The 20,779-nt window shown below is 38.0% G+C and overlaps 1 protein-coding gene and 1 pseudogene across 2 annotated transcripts in view; one reads left to right on the top strand and one right to left on the bottom strand.

Moving 5' to 3' along the window:
- Window positions 1–20,779, bottom strand: part of ARMH3 (armadillo like helical domain containing 3) — a 146,705-nt gene that overhangs the window by 97,194 nt on the left and 28,732 nt on the right. For both annotated transcript variants that reach the window (XM_036223129.1, XM_036223130.1), the window contains exons 13-19: window positions 20,252–20,327; window positions 18,658–18,751; window positions 15,380–15,481; window positions 10,425–10,483; window positions 8,754–8,819; window positions 7,843–7,912; window positions 6,692–6,752 (exon numbers count right to left, since the gene is read on the bottom strand). In XM_036223129.1, coding sequence (XP_036079022.1) covers window positions 6,692–6,752; window positions 7,843–7,912; window positions 8,754–8,819; window positions 10,425–10,483; window positions 15,380–15,481; window positions 18,658–18,751; window positions 20,252–20,327 — 528 coding nt within the window. The remainder of the gene's footprint in view (window positions 1–6,691; window positions 6,753–7,842; window positions 7,913–8,753; window positions 8,820–10,424; window positions 10,484–15,379; window positions 15,482–18,657; window positions 18,752–20,251; window positions 20,328–20,779) is intronic.
- On the top strand, window positions 14,660–14,778 carry LOC118604571 (annotated as a pseudogene).

Consider the following 20,779-nt stretch of genomic DNA (forward strand, 5'->3'; position numbering starts at 1 on the left):
GTCCCCTCAGAAGAAGTGAAATAAGGAAAGTTAACATTTTTCTACAATGCTCAGCTTCACTTTAAAAAAAAAAAGATTATTTTTGCATATAAATTAATACAGATTTCAATGCTGATGAAAGTAGAGCAAAACAGCCACTCATACATTATTAGAGAAAGTATAATTGGTAGAGTCCTTTTAGGAGGCAATTTGGCTATCTCTATAAAATGCTTATATCCTTTGACCCACTAACACCACTCTAGAGAATTTAGCTTTAAGCCAGAATGAAAAAAAACTTTATACAAAAATACATTCATTATAATCTTATTCAAGATACAAGAAAATTGGAAAGAACTGTGGAAAGAATGTCCAATGCTGAGAGAATAGCAAGTAAATCATTACACATATGTTATGTACCAAATTATGTTCTTCCAAAATTCATGATGAAGCCCTAACCCCAATGGGACTGTATTTGGAAATAAGGCCTTTAGAAGGTAATTAAAGTTAAATGAGGACAATGGGTAGGGCCCTCATCTGATAGGGCTGGTTTCCTTAAAAGAAGAGAAAGAGCAACAGGAGCACTCCCAGAGATAGGAACAGCTAGCTATATGAGGGCACACAAGAAGGCGGCCATCTGTAAGTCAAGGAGAGGGGCCTCTGGAGAAACCAAGGGTGCCAGTACCTCGATCTTGGACTTCCGGCCTCCAGAACTGTGAGAAAATAAATATCTGTTGTTTAAGCCACCCAATATGTGGTTTTTATTATGGCAGCCCACGCAGACTAATACCCATCCAAATAAGAAACCCCATGAAGCTCTTAAAAAGTACAATCATAAACATATTTATGTTCAAGTGATAAAACAACATGCAAAATTGTGTACTATTAATATATGATAATGGTCACAACTATATTCAAATGCATAGGAAAAAAGTTAATTTTGATGATGACAGTGGTTGCCTTTTTTGGGTAGTAGAACGACAGGTGAATTCTGTTCTTTCTTTTTTTCTGTTTTCTCCAAAATTTCTACAACTACATATTACTTTTACAGTAAGAAATCCACCAGTTAAAGCAAGTTCATTTTTATAAATGTCAACTTCCTCTAAAAAGGGCACAAAGGAACTTTTGAGGGACTAGAAATGCTTTCTATCCTGACTGGGATAGTTGTTACAAGGATGTATGCATTTGTCAAAACTCTTCAAAGTGCTCATCCCACTGCAATTCTGCTTATAAGTCCTTGGTAATGGGGGTCTAGAAAAATGAGCTTATCATGAGAATAATATGGAGATAACTAGTAAGCTAACCTGTGAAGTAATAATCTAATTTCTCAAGGTTTTACACTGTAATTTCTTAAAACAAGTTAATGTCCCTTCTACTTTTGTCAAAAAGGGGAAGAGTCCAAGCAAAAACAAAAACCTTGGCTTTGGTGAGGATGTAGAAAAATGGGAACAGTCATATATTGCTGGTGGACATGTAAAATAGTACAACTGCTTTGAGAAACAGTTTAGAAGTTCCTCAAAATGTTAAACATAGAGTTTACTATACAACCTACCAATTCCACTAGGTATATACACAGGAAAAACGAAACACACAACCATACAAAAACTTTTACGTAAATGTTCATAGCAGCACTATTCATAATAGCCAAAGGTATAAACAACCTAAATGTCTATCAACTGATGAATGAATACATTCATATTATTATTAATTAGCCATAAAAAGGAATGAAGTACTAATATGACATGGATGAAATCTGAAAACATTATGATAAGTAAAAATCAGTCACTAAAGGTCACATATTATATAATTTCATTTATAGATAACACCCAGAATTGGCAAATTTATACAGAAAGTAGATTGGGAAGGGGTGGAGGGTGGAAACAGAGGCCCACAGCTTGGTCTCTGAAGCTCCACGCTCATCATACAAACCAAAAATTCCAAAGAAATTATCACATCTATCTTTTCATTCATTTATTCAACAAATACTGACTCCACACCAACTAAACATCTGGCATTAAAGTCTTTTTAGAACTATATTGTCAAGTTCCTAGGAACTGGATCTAGATAACCTACTAGTTTTAGGTCAATGAAAGAGGCTCTTCCTCTTGAAACTGTCCTAACGTGAAAGAATGAGGCAGGAAAAACAGAAACCAAAGAGAAAAAATAAGGAAGGCAAAAGAGCATAGCGAAAAGTGGCTCCTCTCTACCTAATACTTACTCCCAGTTGCAATTCAGCTAAATCACAGCTTCAAGTAAAGAACATTTCTAGAGGTGGGACTGAGACTCTCTCAGGTTCTACAGCTTTAATCAGAGACAAAGAGTATCCTGAGATCCTACTAACTTCAGCAAATACCTTATCAATTTGACAGTTCATAGAATCAAGCATGAATGGGAGTAGCTAATTTCTTGGGCCTCTTAGCAGTAGAGAAAAAGTGGGAAAAAACACTACAAATCTCCCTCTGTGGAGTGAGAGTCAAAGACATGAGCTAGAGAAACTAAAGTGCCTGACAACATATCAAAGAAACAAATGAAGTGAATTAAATGTATAAGTTGAAATCCTGGAAATATTCAAAATATTCCAAATAATTGAACTGCATGGCTACCTTACGAGCCTACTCTACTTGGCCCCTTATTGAGATCTCTCTCTCTTCTTCCTGTTCCCTGTAGCTCTAAATGGCCTTGTACATATCTTTCAGACAGATTTTATGAGAGGACTATGTAACAAATCTCTTTTAAAAGACTTCAGTATCTTCAGGAGTGATACTAGAAATATTTTACAAACCATACAGAAATATAAATTAAGATATAAACCATTACATCAAATTTTAAAACAATTCCTTTTTATTCTCTAAATAAACTAAACTATTACCAAAATTACTTACCAAGAGATATAAACTGTAGACTGTAGTATAAATCATCCTAACAGTTTCCAAATCATTTGTTGTTTTTTAGAAATTGTGGTGTGATCTCCTGATGCAGTTGTCACTAGCTACAGGATGCCCTTGTTCGAACTAGGATTTAACTTAGGAATATACACACTCTCCTATCGATTTCCCCATTAAATAAACAGTCATTAGGTCCTTGGTGCTGAAAGCTATGTTGTATCCAGCAAAGGTGGCTGAATGATGCTGGTGCATGACCGCCCTTGCATCATATGTTCCTGGATGCCAGCATATCTCACGTGGCCTGAATGTGGACACCCTACACCTTGGCTCTTTGACAATGCCATCCCAACACTGAGCCACCACGAAGGAGCAGTGAGATAATTACTACCAGTGTCCCTCACCCCTGCTGCCATCAACCTCTGATTAGGTTAAAGACTATTGATATCACTTCTGCACTGTTCCTAGGCTCTGTTCCTGCCTCTGCAGCCACCTGAAAAGTGATATCATTAGCCTTGTGGTCTCGACTTATACTACCATGCAGAATGAAAATTTTAACTGCTACAATCTTGAAATTATATACTAGCTAAATGACTTAAAATCTACTGCTTCTTGGAGCATTTTTTTTTATGCATGTAGTGGTTTCCTATTTCAACACAAGACATTTCTACTTTATTCTAAAATTTTCTTAGCGAGGTCCACTGAAGTCTCTACTTTCTTCTGGTGCCTACCCACAGATTCCGGACTCTTTGACTTAGAAAAACTTCAAGTCTACTCTGTTAGAGTAGCATAAAAAAGTGTTTACTCTCCTCAGAGATTATTTCCCCTCACTCCCAAATCCTATAGCAACAGTGGGAGTGGCAGCAAGAATCATGGAGTACAGCCAGTAATGGAAATTAATTGCTTGGGTTTTCCCACCTCTTTCTCTCTCTCCCTTCCTTCCTTCCTCCTTCTCTCCCTCCTGGCCCCTCTCATAAACACCTTCCCCCATTACTACTTTACCTAGAGCATTCATATACAGATGTAAAATTATTTCAATTCTGACCCAGATTCTGGCTTTGAGTATTAAGTCTTTCCAAACTCCATATTTCTTCATATTTCACCAAGAAGATTATACACTTATCTTAAATGGTAGAAATTCATTTTTCTTTCAACTTCTCATTCTGCTATATGCTGCTGAAAAGCAGTACATAATGAGAAGTAGAGCAACAACCTGGCCTGATGCCCAGCCAGGAGCAGATAAGTTCACCTAAAAAGGACTTGATGCTCCAAATGCCAAAACTGGAAAGAGGATTGGAAGGGGGAAGGAAGATCTGGAAATATGCCCATGGATAGAAATGAAGAAAGTGAATTCGGCTTTAGGGTGAGACCTTCTGCCCAGCCTCTGTCAGCTTGATGCCTCATTATCTTCTCTATCTTCCCTAACCTCAGGACATTCAGTTAGAGAGCAGGTGGAAAAAGCAACTGAGAAAATAAGGCAATTCCAAAATTTAGAAACTAGGGGGAGGAAGCAGTTCAAGTATTTAGTGTAGACAAGGTTCACTGGCTGGGATGTGAGTTTGGGTGGACAGATACATACCTGTAATTCTACATACTGAACACACAATCTTATCATGTCATTCCCACCTTCAACTATTCCCCTTTATCCACTTAATCTCAAGCAACCTTTTTACTACTCTCCTATCCTTCCTCCATGTACCTTATACTCTAATCATCCTGAATTACTTTGTATTCTCCAAACATACCACACTTTCAAGCCTCCAAGCCTTTGAACATGTTGGTGCCCTGCTTGGTCTGTCCCTCCCTCATTCCCCCACATAGAAAATGCCTACTGTTTCTTCATAGGTCAGCTCAAGTGCGACCTTCTCTAACATCTTATCTGATGCCCCAGTCAGTATTAGTTATCCTGTACAAATCTTTCCTCTGTCACTTATCACAGCAGTGCTTAAGAGTACAGCCTCTGCGATCTAGGAGACTTGAGTTTGAATCTTGATGATGCAAAGTAACAGGTGTGCGACTATGGTAGCCAGCCTGCAAGACGGCCCCCAGCAGCCCCCGTGTCTTGACATTCACATCCTTGTGTAGTCCCTTTCCACACTGTATCAGGGTCTATCTGTGCGCCCAACAAAAATGGTACGTCACTTGAGATTAGGTTATAAAAGACACCATGATTTCCATCCGAGGCTCTCACTTTCCTTCTCTTTCTCTCTTGGGTAACTTGCTTTGGGGGAAGCCCACTGCCATGTTGAGCAACCTTATGGAGAGGCCCACATGGTAAGGAAATAAGGTTTGCCAACAAACATGGAAACACATTCTCCACCCCTAGTAGAGCTCAGATGCCTGCAGCCCCGGCTAACACGTTGATTACAGTGCTGCGAGAAACCCAATGCCAAAACTACCTAGCTACACAGCTCCTGGATTCCTGAACCACAGAAACTGTGAGATAATTCATGTTTGTATCAAACTACTAGGTTTTGAGGTAGTTTGTTACACAGCAATAGATAACTAATACACCTGAGAAGGGATGGCAATGGCCTAGGATTTACAGTTAAGAAAATCTGGGTTCGAGTCCAGGCAATGATGCTTACTAAAAGAATAAACCTGGGCAAAGCACTTAATCTCTGAAGAGCCTCAGTATCTTTACCTGGAAAATGAGAAAACAGATTGTAATACACTATGAGGTAAACAGCATATCCTAAAACAAGAATATAAGATAAACGAGCTAGAAATAAGGTCTCTAGCAAAACAAATCTGATCCCTAACGTACCAAGATTCAGAGATCCCATCTAAAACAAGCAGAAAACTCATCTAAGTATCATAAAAAGCAGCTTTTCATAGTCTAAATAGAAATAAATTATTAGACTTCTCAATACCAAAAAGATATGAAAAAATGTAAACTGTTACCTACTTACCTAAAAGTAAAATTTGCATCATTATTTCAGACCTAGAAAACCAAGATTATATCACCTACAAGCAGTCTAAAAAGCTGGAGGTCTAATCTATTCTGAGAAAAATCCCTCAGACTCCCTAGATCCCAGGCCTGGCATTGGAATGAGAGTCACTGGAATGAGAGCTTACTGTGCACCAAATTGCTCTCTTGCTCAAAAACATGGAAGTACTGATTCTATTGTCAGATTCAATTCATATGCTTTTTAAAAAATAAAGATATACATATTTGAGATCACACTAATGTGGCACAGCTGTTCTTGGGCATTAAGGAGAAGAATGCAGGAATAAAAAGGAGAAAAACCCTGAAGGCTTAAATTTTACTGAAATATGATGATTTTCAGCTGCCCCTAGTTGTTCTGGTTGTAAAGTATTGTGAGAGATAATCAAATTTCCTCAGGAGACAGGAATCTCCCAGCCAGGCCATCATATACATAGTCTGACTAGTTAGTAGAGTTCTGACTAGGCTGCTAGGACAATGTAGGCTAAGAATGGACCAGAAGCTCCATCTCTCTGGCCTTTTCCTATTGCTGACTACTTTAATGCCAAAGCCCAGGGATGACTAAGTAGTCTGCTGGTATTCAATATCTTTGGATCAAAACAATATCTTTGGATCACTACTTAAATGCATCAGCCCTACTCCTTATGCAATGTGTCTGTCTACAAGTGATAATGAAGATATGTGCAGAATCCAAATTGTGGTTTGTACTTTTTTCCCTTTCTAGCAAGATGTATAAATCCAGGCCACAAAATGCTCCTTGACACTTCTGTACATACAAATGTGTTTTTCCTAAAGTGAAATATACATAGAAATTTTGACTATAAATTTCCTATCACTCGACTCCATAAAACGGATTGGCACACATTAAATGAACCATGGTACTTACACATAGAGATCCATAGGAAACTCCTTCATCATGTGTGTTACAATAAATTCTACCATCAGGTCTGAATGGGGAAAGGAGAAAATAAAACTAATCAGAATGAAATTCATTCCTTACCTCTGAATTAAAAAAAAAAACCTTCTGAGTATACCCTGCACTCATGCTGCAAGGCATCCACTAACAACGTCTTTATTCACATGCACTTAAATGTATTTAATATAAAGCACTTTCTGCAACTTTCATGACCCACCACTTGTAAAGTAACAAGAAAATTAGTTCACTTTACTAATTCCAGAAGAATACCTTGACCTACCAATAAATTCATATATAAGAGAGATTTCACTATACAGATATTTCATACCATGGCACTAATGCAAAATGCCAGAGGGAAATTATTCTGAGAACTGAGTGATGAGGCAAACACAGAAGAAATTATGGATCCTGTCCATGTAACCAGAGACTCAGCTCTAAAACTATGTCTATCTTACCTCACTATATGCTCAGTTTGACAGATATTGACTAAAATAGTCTGTGGGGCTTTGGGTCAATGGAAGTTTTTTACATAGTCTTAATTACTATTTCTAAAATCAAGTATATCTAAGAACTAGAGCTGAATATGCAAGTGAAATGGGATTAAGAGTTCAGATCATTCCCCCAAGGCAATGCAGCATTCTGACAAAATTACCTAAAATACAGCCCCCTACCTGTCAGTTCTGTCAGCTTCATCTCAGGTTAATTTAAGCTTAATTTACGTTTAATTTACTTAGAGGAAGTTTTGCATGTCTGAACCTTGAACTTCAAGCCTCCAGGTCAGTTCACACATCAATAGGGACCAAGTAAGGCCGGTGGATTTGAAATCTTGATCAGGAATAAGCTTTTTTACGAATGTAAATCATGTATCAAGTTTAGACTTAGCCATTTGTCTCCTTAGAAAGATCTTTTTCTGTGAGCAAGAGCACTCTTTAATTGAGCATTCTATTCATGGGAGTTGCTTTACCAAATTCAACAAAAAACATAGTTTCTTAGGCCAGGAAAGAAACACAACTAGTTACAACTTCTCCAAGGAAGAAGTACATCAGCCAGGATCGCTTTCTCATCTTAATTATGAAAAACTGTCACTGGCTCAGAAAAATGCCCATTTTGATGATACTCACCCAGTACTGCACATACTAAAGGACGGCAGGGAAGGTTCTTGTCTGCTGCCTTCTTCCTGTGTCGCATAGGCTTCACACAAAAAAGAACTGAAATTAGCAGGCACCTGAACTGACATCCAATGGCTCATCACCATGTTTTTCATGCAAAGAAAATCACTACTACAGAGATGCTACCTTTCTCTTTTTCTAGTGGTGGGGATTGGGTGGGGCAGGGAGGACTTGTAAATGCTTCTCAGTTATCAATGCAAGCCTGTGACAAAAACACAACTCAGCGAGACAACAGCCCCAAAGGGCACCAGAACATCCCATACAATAGGAAAAGTGTTTTTACTTTGATTTTATCTATACAAGTGACAAATGAGATATACTGGCATTTTTCTTTGATAAAATAATAAGAAAAAGAAGAGAAGGTGACTGTAGAAGGAGCTACAGTGGCAGCTGCAAAAACCAAAAGTAAGTTTCAAATATAAATCTCTGTGATATTTTTTAACATACCTCCCAGTTTTAGGAAATTCACTGATCCTTCTTCATATTCTAATTCCTCCACTAGTCAGATCAATAGATCAAAGAACTACCTAGTCTTAATTAATTAAAGATCATACTATGTTTTGAAAACAAGAGGCTTAGGCCCATATCCCCATTGAAATCTGTGCTACTGATACATTCTAATATTACTGCCATGGGTATATGGTTGTGGACCTTCCATCCTCTCTTGAGTAAGAAACGACTCTATGACACACAAAAAATCCCAACAGGCATGGGTCTTGTTGAACAGCAGTCAAGCCAGGGTCCTTTAGCGCAACATTCCTCCCACATTTGTTCTAAGTAGGATCAATTTCATCCTCCACCATCTTGACAATAAACAAAAAATTTCCTTTAAGAAAAAAACAAGAAGCAAAAGTCACACCTACCATTCTATGTAAGTTTACTCGAAAATTCATGTTGTCATCATGCAAAAATGCATTGGCATATTGATCCTAATAAAAATAAAAATACAGACAAAAAGTAAGGAATGAGAGCTATACTTAAGAAACTCGGTTTATAATCTATCATACTTCCTACAAATCCCTGACTTTAAGAACTACTTTCAAGGACTAGTTGCTAGTCCTTGAAATGGGATTAAGAGTTAATGGATGAGCTAATGGATGAGCCTAAAGCCATTATGTCAAACCCTCGTTAAGCCATGAGATTTTACTTAGGAGTAATTCCCAGGGTGACTCTAACTGGTCAAAAATATCCAAGCAAATTACAAACAGTAAAAACTACGGCACAGGGACATGAGGCAAATGCTGAGAGGAATCTGTTTTCCTATTATCTCTTCCTTCCCATCTGCCCAAGGAGCCTGCTCTGTTTGTGACAGCTTGAAGGTTTTCATAGGGGCTGCAGGATACATGTGCAGGCTCCACACGAGGATCTTCAATTAAGAAGAAAGGTCTGTGCTCCACCAGGAGTGGGTTTGGCACGGCAGGAGAAAACTGCTACACAGGCAGCACAGCGGGTAGGCAAGACCCTGTCTATCTCTGGCTCTGCTAAAGACTGATGGGAAATCAAAAACCTCTCATCATGGATCAGTAATAAACACCTCTTGGCCCCTTCCCAACACCTTTGCTGAAGATCTGACATGCCTACAGCCGCCAATTACTAAGAACGGTTACAATTTGTGAAAAACAACTCCGTTAAAGATTTTCTTAGAAAGATTTTTTGAAAAGCAATTACACCAGGCCCACTGCTAATAAGCAGCTCTTCCATAACCAGCTCCCCTTAACCTGGTGAAAAGTAGGTCATCTTTTCACAGAGAACATAAAAAGGGAACGTCTGAGAGAGATCTCTACTCCACATGAACCACCTTCACTGTTTTAAGAGAAAAAAGATCAGAATAAGGAATAATGAAGGGGGAGGTTGAAGCTACAAATTCAGCTCTAAATTGACTCAAGTCCTGCCATACCTGTATTACCACCAAGGTCCCAGGTTAGTTCAGACTTAATTAATCCAAGCAAAAGTACCTCCTTACAAAGCAGAAAACCCTCTTCTTTTTCCCCTCAGGCTCTTGTTCTTCACTAAACTGCAATCAGCCAACTTCACTCACTTTCCAATTCCCCTCTTTGGCTTTTCTCTCCACTCCCCACGCCCCCCTACCCCTTCCACGCCCCCCCTACCCCGCCCCCACCCGCAAGAAACCTCAGCTCCTTTTTCATTTTGCTCGATGGAAAAGACCCAACAGGAGCAGCTTCAAAGGAGCAGGATTATTTTTTCTAAAGAGGCTTAAGTCTCTTGTTTAAAACTATTAAGAGCTAGAATCTTCCAGTTATTATAACAGGTATCATATCACACAATTCATTATTCATTCATGAAGTATATACTAATTTAGCCTCTACTTTGTGCCAGACACTGAGAATAGACTGGTGAAGGAGACAAAGTACCTGCTAACAGAGCTTACATTCTAGCGGGAGGAGACAGACAGTACAAAGGGGGCAGATTTTCTTAGCTTTAAGACTCTCAAAGTCAGGAACTGAGAGAGAAGGGCAGGAAAAGATGGCACTTTGTAAGAGATTAGCTAACATAAGAAGACTGGTGAGACTTACTTCTGCAATACATGTGAGGATGATCAGACAGAGTTTGCCACTGTGAAGCCGGTGCTCATCTGTAAAATAAAAGCGAACCCTTTTCTCTAAATCATTCAGGCTATGTTTCTAGAGAATAGGAACACAAAATTCATGAATGAAAATCAAGGTCCTACTAGAATAATTCTTGCTTTTCTTCTAGGCAAAAGAATTCTGCCAGAAGATTTTTTTAAATCTTCTGGTGCTCTGATGGATAGCTAACTACCTTCCTGAGAGCCATCTAATTATTGTAATAGTTCTACTGTCATGGCCCAAATCAGAGCCATGCCCTTTGCTTCCATAGAAGTCCTTTGCTTTTGAAGAGTCAGGTCCATTCCCTTTCCAACCCCTCCCCATCCACTAGCTATAAGCAACACCATCTACACTCACCTACCACAAAATCTAGAAAGGTTTTATAACTATTCATAGCAAACTGACAGTGGAATCAGAAAGAAATTAACTGAAGACCAGGGTCCAGCCCATGCCTCTCCTTGCACTATGCACATTATTTATGAACAAGAAAGCTGTGAATTCTTGACCATTTTTCTTCCTGTGAAAGTTATTCACTCTGAAATACTATGTAGCAGGCACTGCACTGGGCACTAGAGATACAGCACCAAAATAAATAAAGGTCCCTGGCCTCCCGAAACTCACATTTGATTATTAAAAAAGAAGGTGGCAACCTTAATAGCAGGGCTCTAAGCCCACACAAGAAAGAGCTACTCCATTACCACCAATTATCAGAACCATCGAAGATTATTTACTTTCCAGGATCTTTGTATATTGGGGGAGGGGAGAGGCGTGAAATGGAAGAAAGAATAGAGTCATATCAGCTTATCCAAAATAGGCAAATGGTTTATGATGTCTCAAATTAGCTTTGACAGGACCCAGTTTGAAGTCCATTCTGGAGAGATCTATTAACAGATTACAGTGCTACAGAAGTGAGCTAATAGTTCTCACCCTGACATTAACCTGCTACTTCCTCGAAGACAGAATCTATCAACTAAAACCTGACAATTAAAAAGCATAATAGGGGTTATAGTTCAGAAATACATTTACCTCTCCTCAGAGACAGGCAGTGCAAAAAAGAGTAATGATGATAATCCCTAGCTAACATTCCCCATAGCTTACATAGGAGCCCCTGGCAACAGGAAGAGAAATGCTCCTGCTTATGTGAATCTAGATTCATGAGACTCTCCTACCTCTACTTCCGGCCAGATTTTCTCTGGTACTATCCTCCCTTCCCCCAAAGCTGATAAGCAACTCCCCACAGAAAAGCCTACAGCTACCTCGCTGCTTAAAAAAAAAAGTTTCTAATGCAAAAATAAGGCATATTTCATTTTAGACATTTTTTAACTCAGAAAAGGACAATAAAAAACAAATTTGATCTTACTGCCCAGATGTTATAACAGTTAAGACTTTGATGAATCAACCTGAAGTCTATGTATAAATATACATATATTTTAAAAATATTTGTGCCTAATATCTATTTTAAAGGTTGAGCAGATACTCTAAGGTGACAACACTCAAATCAGAAGAACTTCAGGAAGGAAAGGCTTGAAATCAGAGCCAAATCAAGGGAATGATAAACACAAAATTCTAGACAGTTGGGAGGAAAAGAGTGACTGGAGAGGGGACACACAGGTAGCTCCAACAGCATTAATAATGGCTTAAGTTGGGTGGTAAGTTTGCATATGTTCATTTTATTATTTTACTTTATGCTACTTATTATACTTATTATAAACCTTATAACAATACCCATGTACATTAAATGCATATTTTATAGGTATCAAATGATAAATAAAGAAGAGAAAATATCCTGGGAGTGGGGGGTGAGGAGTAGGGCCAAGAAGAAGTGGCTTCTGAGGCTCCTAAAAACATAATGTGATCCTGTTAGCCAGGGCATGCAGAAGGTCAGGAGCTTGAGAGACAGGAAGAAAACCAAGCCAATGAAGCCACACTGGAGCCACTGTTGAAATTAACCCTTCATCATACCTAACCCTGCCCCTTGCCATATTTAGGCTACCTATTGGCAAAAACCTAACCCAACCTGTGTTTAGAGAGACAGACTGTGGCAACTCATACTATAATTAATCTGCCCTCAATTTTGTTTGCCATTTTATAGATGGCAGAGTGACCAGGACAAAGAGATTTATATAATCATTAAAGCTAAAAATGAGTTCAGTGTGTTATATCAAGCAAACCTAAAAGATCATTTTCAGGGTCACATCTATGCACTTTCTATCTTCTGTGATTGCTGCAATATGCTGAAAGAAAGAAAAGTTACCCCTTTCCATAAAGGAGAAATCAATGGCCTCAGGAAACACTGATACACAAGAGTCTTGTTATCTTTGCCTGCCTGATCTTACTTGCGAAATCTCAGAGGTTCACCATCTCTGCAGCTCCCAAAGGACTGCTCTGTGTTAGGAGTTAGCAACATAAGCTACTAGCATCTACCTCATCCCTGTATATAGTCTCTCGAGCACATTCACAAAGCATAACATAAGAAAAAAGTTTAAGTTTGTAAAGCAAGGATCTCCAAGAGCTAATATAGTATGTCCAAGGATGAAAAGGTTCAGATTCTGCCCACCCAGGCTCCTTTTAACTCTGCCAATTCTGCATTTCCCATATTTATATTTTAATTCTCTATCTCTGTCTACCAACGTTTCCATCTTACTCCAAAAGCCCCCAAATCCTAGTCTTGCCCTTGTATGAAGCCTTTCAGCTCCATTCTGAAATTCCTGAAAAATCTCATACCAGAAACCTGCTCAGCCCAACTGGCAAAACAGAGCCTTCTAAAGTATAGTTTATGTCTATGGGAATCATAAACCACCTCACAAGCATTATTCTCTCCTCATGGAAAGTAAAGTGGCAAAAGTAATAGTATTTTAACAATTTTGCTCCTACAGTGGAAGCAAAATTTTTTGTTATCTGAGAATCTGAACCTTGTCCTCAGACCATAATTTAAGAATCCAAACTTCAGCTACTTAGCAGAGAGAACAGCTAGCTGGTTCCTAAAATAGGATTTAAAGATTCTTATAAGGAAGGCGTAAAAAGAAAGACTATACACCAAATTGTTAAGAATGATTAACTCTAAAGAGCTTAATTCCAAAGGAATTTCACTTTGTTAGTTAACCATTGCTAGAATTTTTTAATTTTTAACAAAAACTATTCCAATTACTTTTGTAATTAAGAAAAAAAAAATCCTTCTAAATGGGAAAAGTCCCCTGGATCAACCTGTAGGTATCAAATAAGATGTTAATAAAAATGCTCACTAAATGCTACATGGAGTTTAAAAAAAAAAAAAAAAAAAAAAAAACTTACCAGTTATGAAAAACGTTTTTGGGACAACTGGGAAAAACTAGATATGAACTGAATATTATAAGGTATTAGAGAATTATTGTTGATGGTCTTAGCTATAATAATGAATATCTCAGAAAACGTCCTCCATTTTGAGATACATACCAAAGTACTTAAGGTGTGAATTAGAATGATGTCCGCAACTTACTTCTAAATAATTCAGCCAAAATAACAATAACACACAAAAAAACTCAGAGACAAACCAAATATGGCAAAATGTTAATGGGTATGTGAGTGATCACTGTATGATCCTTTCAACTTCTCTGTACACTGGAATTTTTTCACTTTAAAATATTGAGAGGAAAAATGATACCTAAAAGGCTTATTTCCAGAGAATCTTAAAACTGGAATACATTCCACTTATATAAGGTACCTAGAATAGTCAAATTCATAAAGACAGAAAGTAGAATGTTGGTTGCCAAGGGCTAGGGAAAGGGGAAAATATGGAGAATGGGGTGTTAGTGTTTAATAAGTACAGAGTTTCAGTTTCGCAAGATGAAAAGAATTTAGGAGAGGGTGGTAATGATTGCCCAACAATATAAATGTACTTAATGGCACTAAACTGTACACTGAAAAATGGTGAGAATAGTAAATTTTATTTTATGTCTATTTTACCACAATAAAAAAATAATAGAAATAAATACTGTGAACACTCATAAATTTACCACAATAAAAAAATAATAGAAATAAATACTGTGAACACTCATAAATCCGGCACAAAAAAAAAAAAAAACGAGTCAAAAAAACAAACCTGAGATGTATACTCAGTAGAATTTGCTGATTTCCTCCCAATCCCTTCTTACTCCTAGCCCAAGTAGTCTACTACCCTACCACCAAATAAAAAAAAACATAGAAAAGTCTATGGCCATGCGACCCTCAACGTGTCCAATCTCATCTGATCTTGAAAGCTAAGCAGGGTCGGGCCTGGTTAGTACTTGGATGGGAGACCACCTAGGAAGATCAGGTGCTATAGGCGTTAAAAAAAAAAAAAAAATAGAAAAATCATAAATAGAAAGAACATGACACCAGACAGGATAAACTCAAACTTTTACAGCATCCATTTTTCTCCAGCTTTCCACTTTGCATTTCTGGGATAGGTACTGACACTTCTATTTTAAGTGTTAAAGAACACAGTCTCTCTGAATCTCACCTTTCCTACTGTACTCTGTACTACGGTCCTCTAATTCTCACCATAAGCTGGTGCTTTCAGTTCTTGTCCTCAAAAGGGAATTCCCTGAAACGTGCTACTCCCCCCACTTCCCACACAAAAGAGTTTGCATCTACTTACCAAAATCTGCTAAGACGACTTACTAGTTTTTGTAGAGACCTTTTTTTTCCCTGTTCTATTTCAAAGCACTCCCCCTCCAGCTCCAGGTTTTTCCAACACCACCGAACTGCCAACTGGCAGTGAAAAAATCACTGTTTTCCAGTAATCGGGGCCATCGCCCTGCACAGGAGGCCCCAACAACAGTTCATCTTGCCAAAGCTTCAAAGTATTAATGTTGCCCTTTGATTCTAGATAAACAACTGCCTGCCACACCTCTTGCTTCCTGAGCCTCCATAGTAACATGCCTTACCTTTGGTGTCCTGCATGACAATTGAGCTATATTTTAAGAAGGTTATCAGTAGATTACTGGTCTGTACATCTGCATCCAGTGGAAGTTCCACAGAACTTATAACTGCAATAGAACAATGAAATGAAATTAGCCTGTATTACAACTTCTAATGACACAGACAATTTGTCAGCAGGCAAGAAAATCACTAAATAAGCTTTATCTACAATAGAGAGAGGACCAAGTGTTTATCATAAAAACTTTATCTAGCCTTCCTAGGTCTCTAGAGCCCTTCCTACTCCCAAGATTAAGCCCAAAGCCCTTCTCTCATAACTGCAGGGCCAGTCTCCAGGAACAGTGCTTTTCTCCCAACATCCTAAAAAGGGTATTTTGATTTCACTTCTAGCTCCAAGTAACCCAAAAGCATTCAGGGCCCTTCTTAAAGGCACTTTGATTTGTAACTAAGAGAAAGATCTGTACTGAATATATATGAGCTTTGCTTAAAATAAATGACAATTCATTCCTAATAAGGAGAAATCTTGCTCAATTTTGAGAATAAGCCTTTAAACTAGAAATACCCAAGATGAAAGGGAAAAAAGTTAAGTAGAGTTTGAATGTACAACTACATTCAAACTCTACTCCTTAATTCTTTACCCCACAGGGAAGGGAACCTAAAAATGAACACTAGACTGAAAATCGGTGGATATTATTGATTGGAACAGCCTGGGAACTGAGTCTTATATACCCAGCTGCTTGCTATTTCCAAGAAAAACTAACCCCACCACTGCCCCCACTTTCTGAGCTACAGTCCCAGTGAACATTGAGGAACCAGACCAGGGCTAACCCACAGAGAACAGCCTTACGGAGATTTCCCCAGTTTCTAAGATTTTAAATTAGACTTAGACATCTCGTTAAGTGCTTTTACACTCAGACACCATATATAAGTAAAAAGAGGTTCATGATGGTCCCGACAAGCTAGAGAACCTATAGCTTTCTACTGTATTCCAACTCATGTATTCTCAGCTGAGTTTGGGATATTATTCATAATATGTATTCATACCATAATGGATCTCTCGGGAGTTATTACAATGTATGCAGAGAACATTTATTAACAATGGGAAACACTTACATATTATGGATCTATAACACAAAGCAAGCAGAGCAAAAAGCTTTATGAGAAGATATTAGCATGCCAAACCTAGGGTGCTTTCACACAGTTCAATCCCCAAGAATTAATAAAAGACAAATATATTTTTATATTGAAATACTAAAAGGTCTGAATTAATGCTATGGATAAATGACCTGAGACTGTCATTTCAAACAACAGCCTATTTTGAAACTTAGAAACCATAAGCATTCCTTTGTCTAATACAGAGGAATCTAACTGGTAAGTCGGACTTTTTTTTTTCCCACTCACATACAACAATGACTGGAAAACTGTCTTACATAATATGCAGAAATATAGCAGTATATGTATTTTTAGTTTACCAGAAAGTCTCATGCCAAGGCTGAGTTGTCAAATGTCAAGTCTGAGCTGAGAACAAATGTTACAGCTAAACTGCTGGCTTTTAAAAACAATGGTTCCAATGACATACCTTTAAATATAACTAGGCTGCTGAGCACCACTATAATTACAAACCAAAACCTAAAAACAAGGTTATAATGTTTAGGACCCTCACAGAACACAAATGAGTTAGAAGGAGGAAAAAGAACAAAATAAGAGAGAATAAAATCCCTCACAAATTAAAATCTCCTTCCTAAGTAAGTTATTCCTTGATCTTTGGCTTCATAATTCTTCCCAGCAGCCTCTGTCAAGGGAGACAGTCATTTGAAATTGGGCTGACTCCATCTCCCCACTAGAAAAAATAAAAGCTCACTAGTTGTAGGTAAGCAAGCACAAATCCTGCCATTGCATAATCAAGTGTGTGGGTGGAAGTGTTCACAATGAACAGTTTGAAAGGCAGTTCCTCTGAAGCATCCAAACCCCAACATCACATGGAACTCAGATATACATATACATATATATATGTACATATATATAGCTTCTGATATCCATGGTAACCAGGCAGGCTTCATCCTTAAAGAGAAAGAACAGTATTTTCATTGGATTACTCAGTGACCTGAATAAGCAGAGAGACAAGTAGGCAATCCTCACTACTTGCTCCTTCTAATTAAGATATTTTGGAATTTGGCTTCCAGTTTTAAACAAATCCAATTTGCTACCACAGACTTGAATACCAATGGCATCTCCTTGTTATGCTTCTAATCAATACTGTGTGTACTACCTTGAAATGCTACTGCTATGGTGTGATTATGAAAATTTAAGAGAGAAAGCAAATTAAAGATTATTTCACATACAGATAGTAGGGAGGCACAGAAAAAAGGATCGAAGTTAGATTTTCTATACTCCTTTACCAAAAATCAGGTAAAACATTTGAGGCAAAACATCAAGTATTAATGAAGATTATTTTTTGGTTAAGGTATTCCAACAAACACACTCCGCTTGCAGTAGAACCAATGCAGGTGACACAAAGTTTATTGTGCAAAATACATAACTCCTCTTCTGTTACCTTTTTCCTTAAGTTCCAGCCATAAGATTTATTTTTTAAAATGTTTATTATTTTTCAGGGGGAAAAGTCTTAAATACCCACCAAACTCCCAATTACAACACAGTCAAAGCTTGTCATTCTCTAACTGGCCAGCTGACATATAACAGTGAGTAAATCCCAGGTTCGCTTTCTCATGCATTTACTCAACAACTGTTTAGTAAGTAATGCCCATGCTAGGCACTATGCTGGGCAGAGAGCAGTGAAAAAAAAATAGACATGGTCCCTGCACTAATCCATATCTTGATTCTTAATCTCGACTCTCATTAAACTTAGGCAAACCACTTACTTCTCTGGCCTCAATTCCCTCATTTGTCAAATGGTAACATGAGATAACATTACTATTTTACATTTATCTTAGTGAAATATTCATAACACATCTCATTTGAGCCTTACAAGTATCCTCACAGTTTGGCAAGACAGACATCACTGACCTCTCAGGTCCCTTTAAGATTTAGCATTCCATGATTCTACAACCATTCTCTGAAGTCAAGGTGGAGTTATATAGCTTCTTACAAGGAGAAAATCACTTCCCTATCTTTTCCAAAGTTTCCTTTAGAGCTTCAGGAGTCCTGAAGGATAGTATTTCAGGCAATTTCTTATGTGAAGGAATAAACGACTGTGTCCTTTGTTCAACACAGCTATGCTCACGTTGAAAGATCATATTAATCAAAACAAAAGAGATAGTGAGCTTACCATCAGAGGAGGGTGGTGTGGTCCCAAGTGGTGTAGCAGGAGTTGTTGGAGCAGGACTGACAGGGGTTGTCACCAAGCCCATTTCTGGATGACTCTGAAAGAGAAAATCCAGTTCCAAGTAACCTCTGCTTAATATCCTTTCTGATATTCCTGGCCTCAAAGACAGAGAGCTCACTGAGGGGGGACTGCTTCTACATCTAGTTCTCATGACTATCTGATTACTATGGATGCTTGCTAAACTCTAACTGCTCTGTGGGCTAGTTTTTTTAAGCAACTAAATTCCCATTATATAAGTATTTCTGCAGAGCCATACAAATAAAAAACTGGAGTAGACAAATATGCAGGATTATGCCACAAAAAAGGGAGCATTAGCAGTCCTATCTAAACCTTGGAAAGGACTACTTTTATCAGATCAACCTAAAATACATTTATAGACTATTCTGATGACCACAAAGTTGGTAATAAATGCAGGTGAACCAAGGGAATAACAGGTACTATAAAAAGAGCTATGCAGATGGCAGCCTGCCTGTTTCACAACAAGAGTGCGTGGGGTGGAGAAGTGAAGACGTGGCGGGGAAGATATCTACTGGGGACCAAAACAGATGACTCCTCTGTCCCTGACCTTCCTTAGCCATCCCTGCCACCCCAGTTCTTGAGAATTAAACTAAGTGGCAACTTACTCCCTTCTCCCCAACAGCTTTACCAGCCTTTACCTCCCTTTAATATCAGTTACAGAATTCAGAGAGCAGTCAAGAAACAGTGAGAATGGTAAATAAAGTCTCTTATCAATTGTGAAATATGATAAACGTCCTCCTAAGCAGACCCCAAACCAACGCACTGCTTTTTAAGCATGACATTTTTTTGTTGTTGTTAAACTCAATCTCAGTGGATCCCATACACATCTGCCCTTTGAGAAAAAAAAAAAGCATAAGAAAACTCTCCTTTAAAAGAAACTTCATGCATATTTTAAACAATCTGGCTTTAAAATGAAAACGCTTTATCAATTTTTTAAGACAGATTTCAATGGAGCACTTGAGTTCTCAGCATATTTTTAGTCTCCTACTGAGGCTATATCCCTTAGGCAAATGACCTAGCACTTGGTATTGTGACTTCATGCTTTCAGTATCTGTAGACCATTTCTTCTGTTAACAGTTAACTTTATGCTGGACAGGATATTTTTTACTTTTCTTCTTTGGAAATTGGTGAGATAGTAAGATATGTAACTTGGCCTATTTTATCTCCAGTTGTAATTCCACAGTGGTTTAGAAAGCAGAAAGCCTAATATAAAATATACATATGGGCTGATAATGCCAAGGGATTTCCAGTGAGCCAAATGAAGTAATCTCAACTCATCTGAGTTAACAGAATCAGTAAACTGGTCCAAACCATTAACTTTGCATGTTATCAGACCCACTTCAGATGGAAACATACATACTTGAGAACGCAAGCAAAGGCAAATGATTCAACTCTTTGTCACTACCACTTACCAATGCAAAGCAGGGCTTAAACAGGCAAAGCCAGAAAGGCTTTTCAATGGAGTTGCTTTGCATGAAATTCAGGGAGAAAAAGGATTGGAGTTTTTAATACAACCAACCTGGGCTAACACTGTGATGAAGTTGCGATTTAAATGAACAGCTTCATAAAGTGCCAGAAGGATGGCTTCATTGGTTCTAAAGAAAAAGAGAACAAATTGAAGAGGCTGTTATAGTGGAGGAGTTAAAAAAAATAGCCATCAAAATAAGATTTCACTCCAGCTCCTCATCATCAATCCCTCTGAGTTTCTAATGCTCCCTTTATTTCCTTTTTGGGCTTATGTACAGAGTATAACAGACAAAAAAGAAAGAGTAAAAGGCATTAACTTTAATTCCTTAGTTCTTACCTACTTTATTCACTATTTTCACTCTCACTTTCCCACCCCAATCCAGTTAAGTACTTAACTGGCTCAGACAGCCAATCTTCTTTAATTTCATTCCAGAGAGATGGGAACAGTTTTTCAGCTTCTTGGGGCCCCATATACAAAACCAAAGTAGAATTTTCTAAGGGCCCATTATTGAAACCCAAGAAATATTTGACAAATCACCAAAAAAAGTCTGAATCTGTAAAAGATTAGCAGGAGGTAACA

The sequence above is a fragment of the Rousettus aegyptiacus genome, unplaced genomic scaffold (genome assembly GCF_014176215.1).
Source record: "Rousettus aegyptiacus isolate mRouAeg1 unplaced genomic scaffold, mRouAeg1.p scaffold_m13_p_6, whole genome shotgun sequence".
Taxonomy (NCBI): Eukaryota; Metazoa; Chordata; class Mammalia; order Chiroptera; family Pteropodidae; genus Rousettus; species Rousettus aegyptiacus.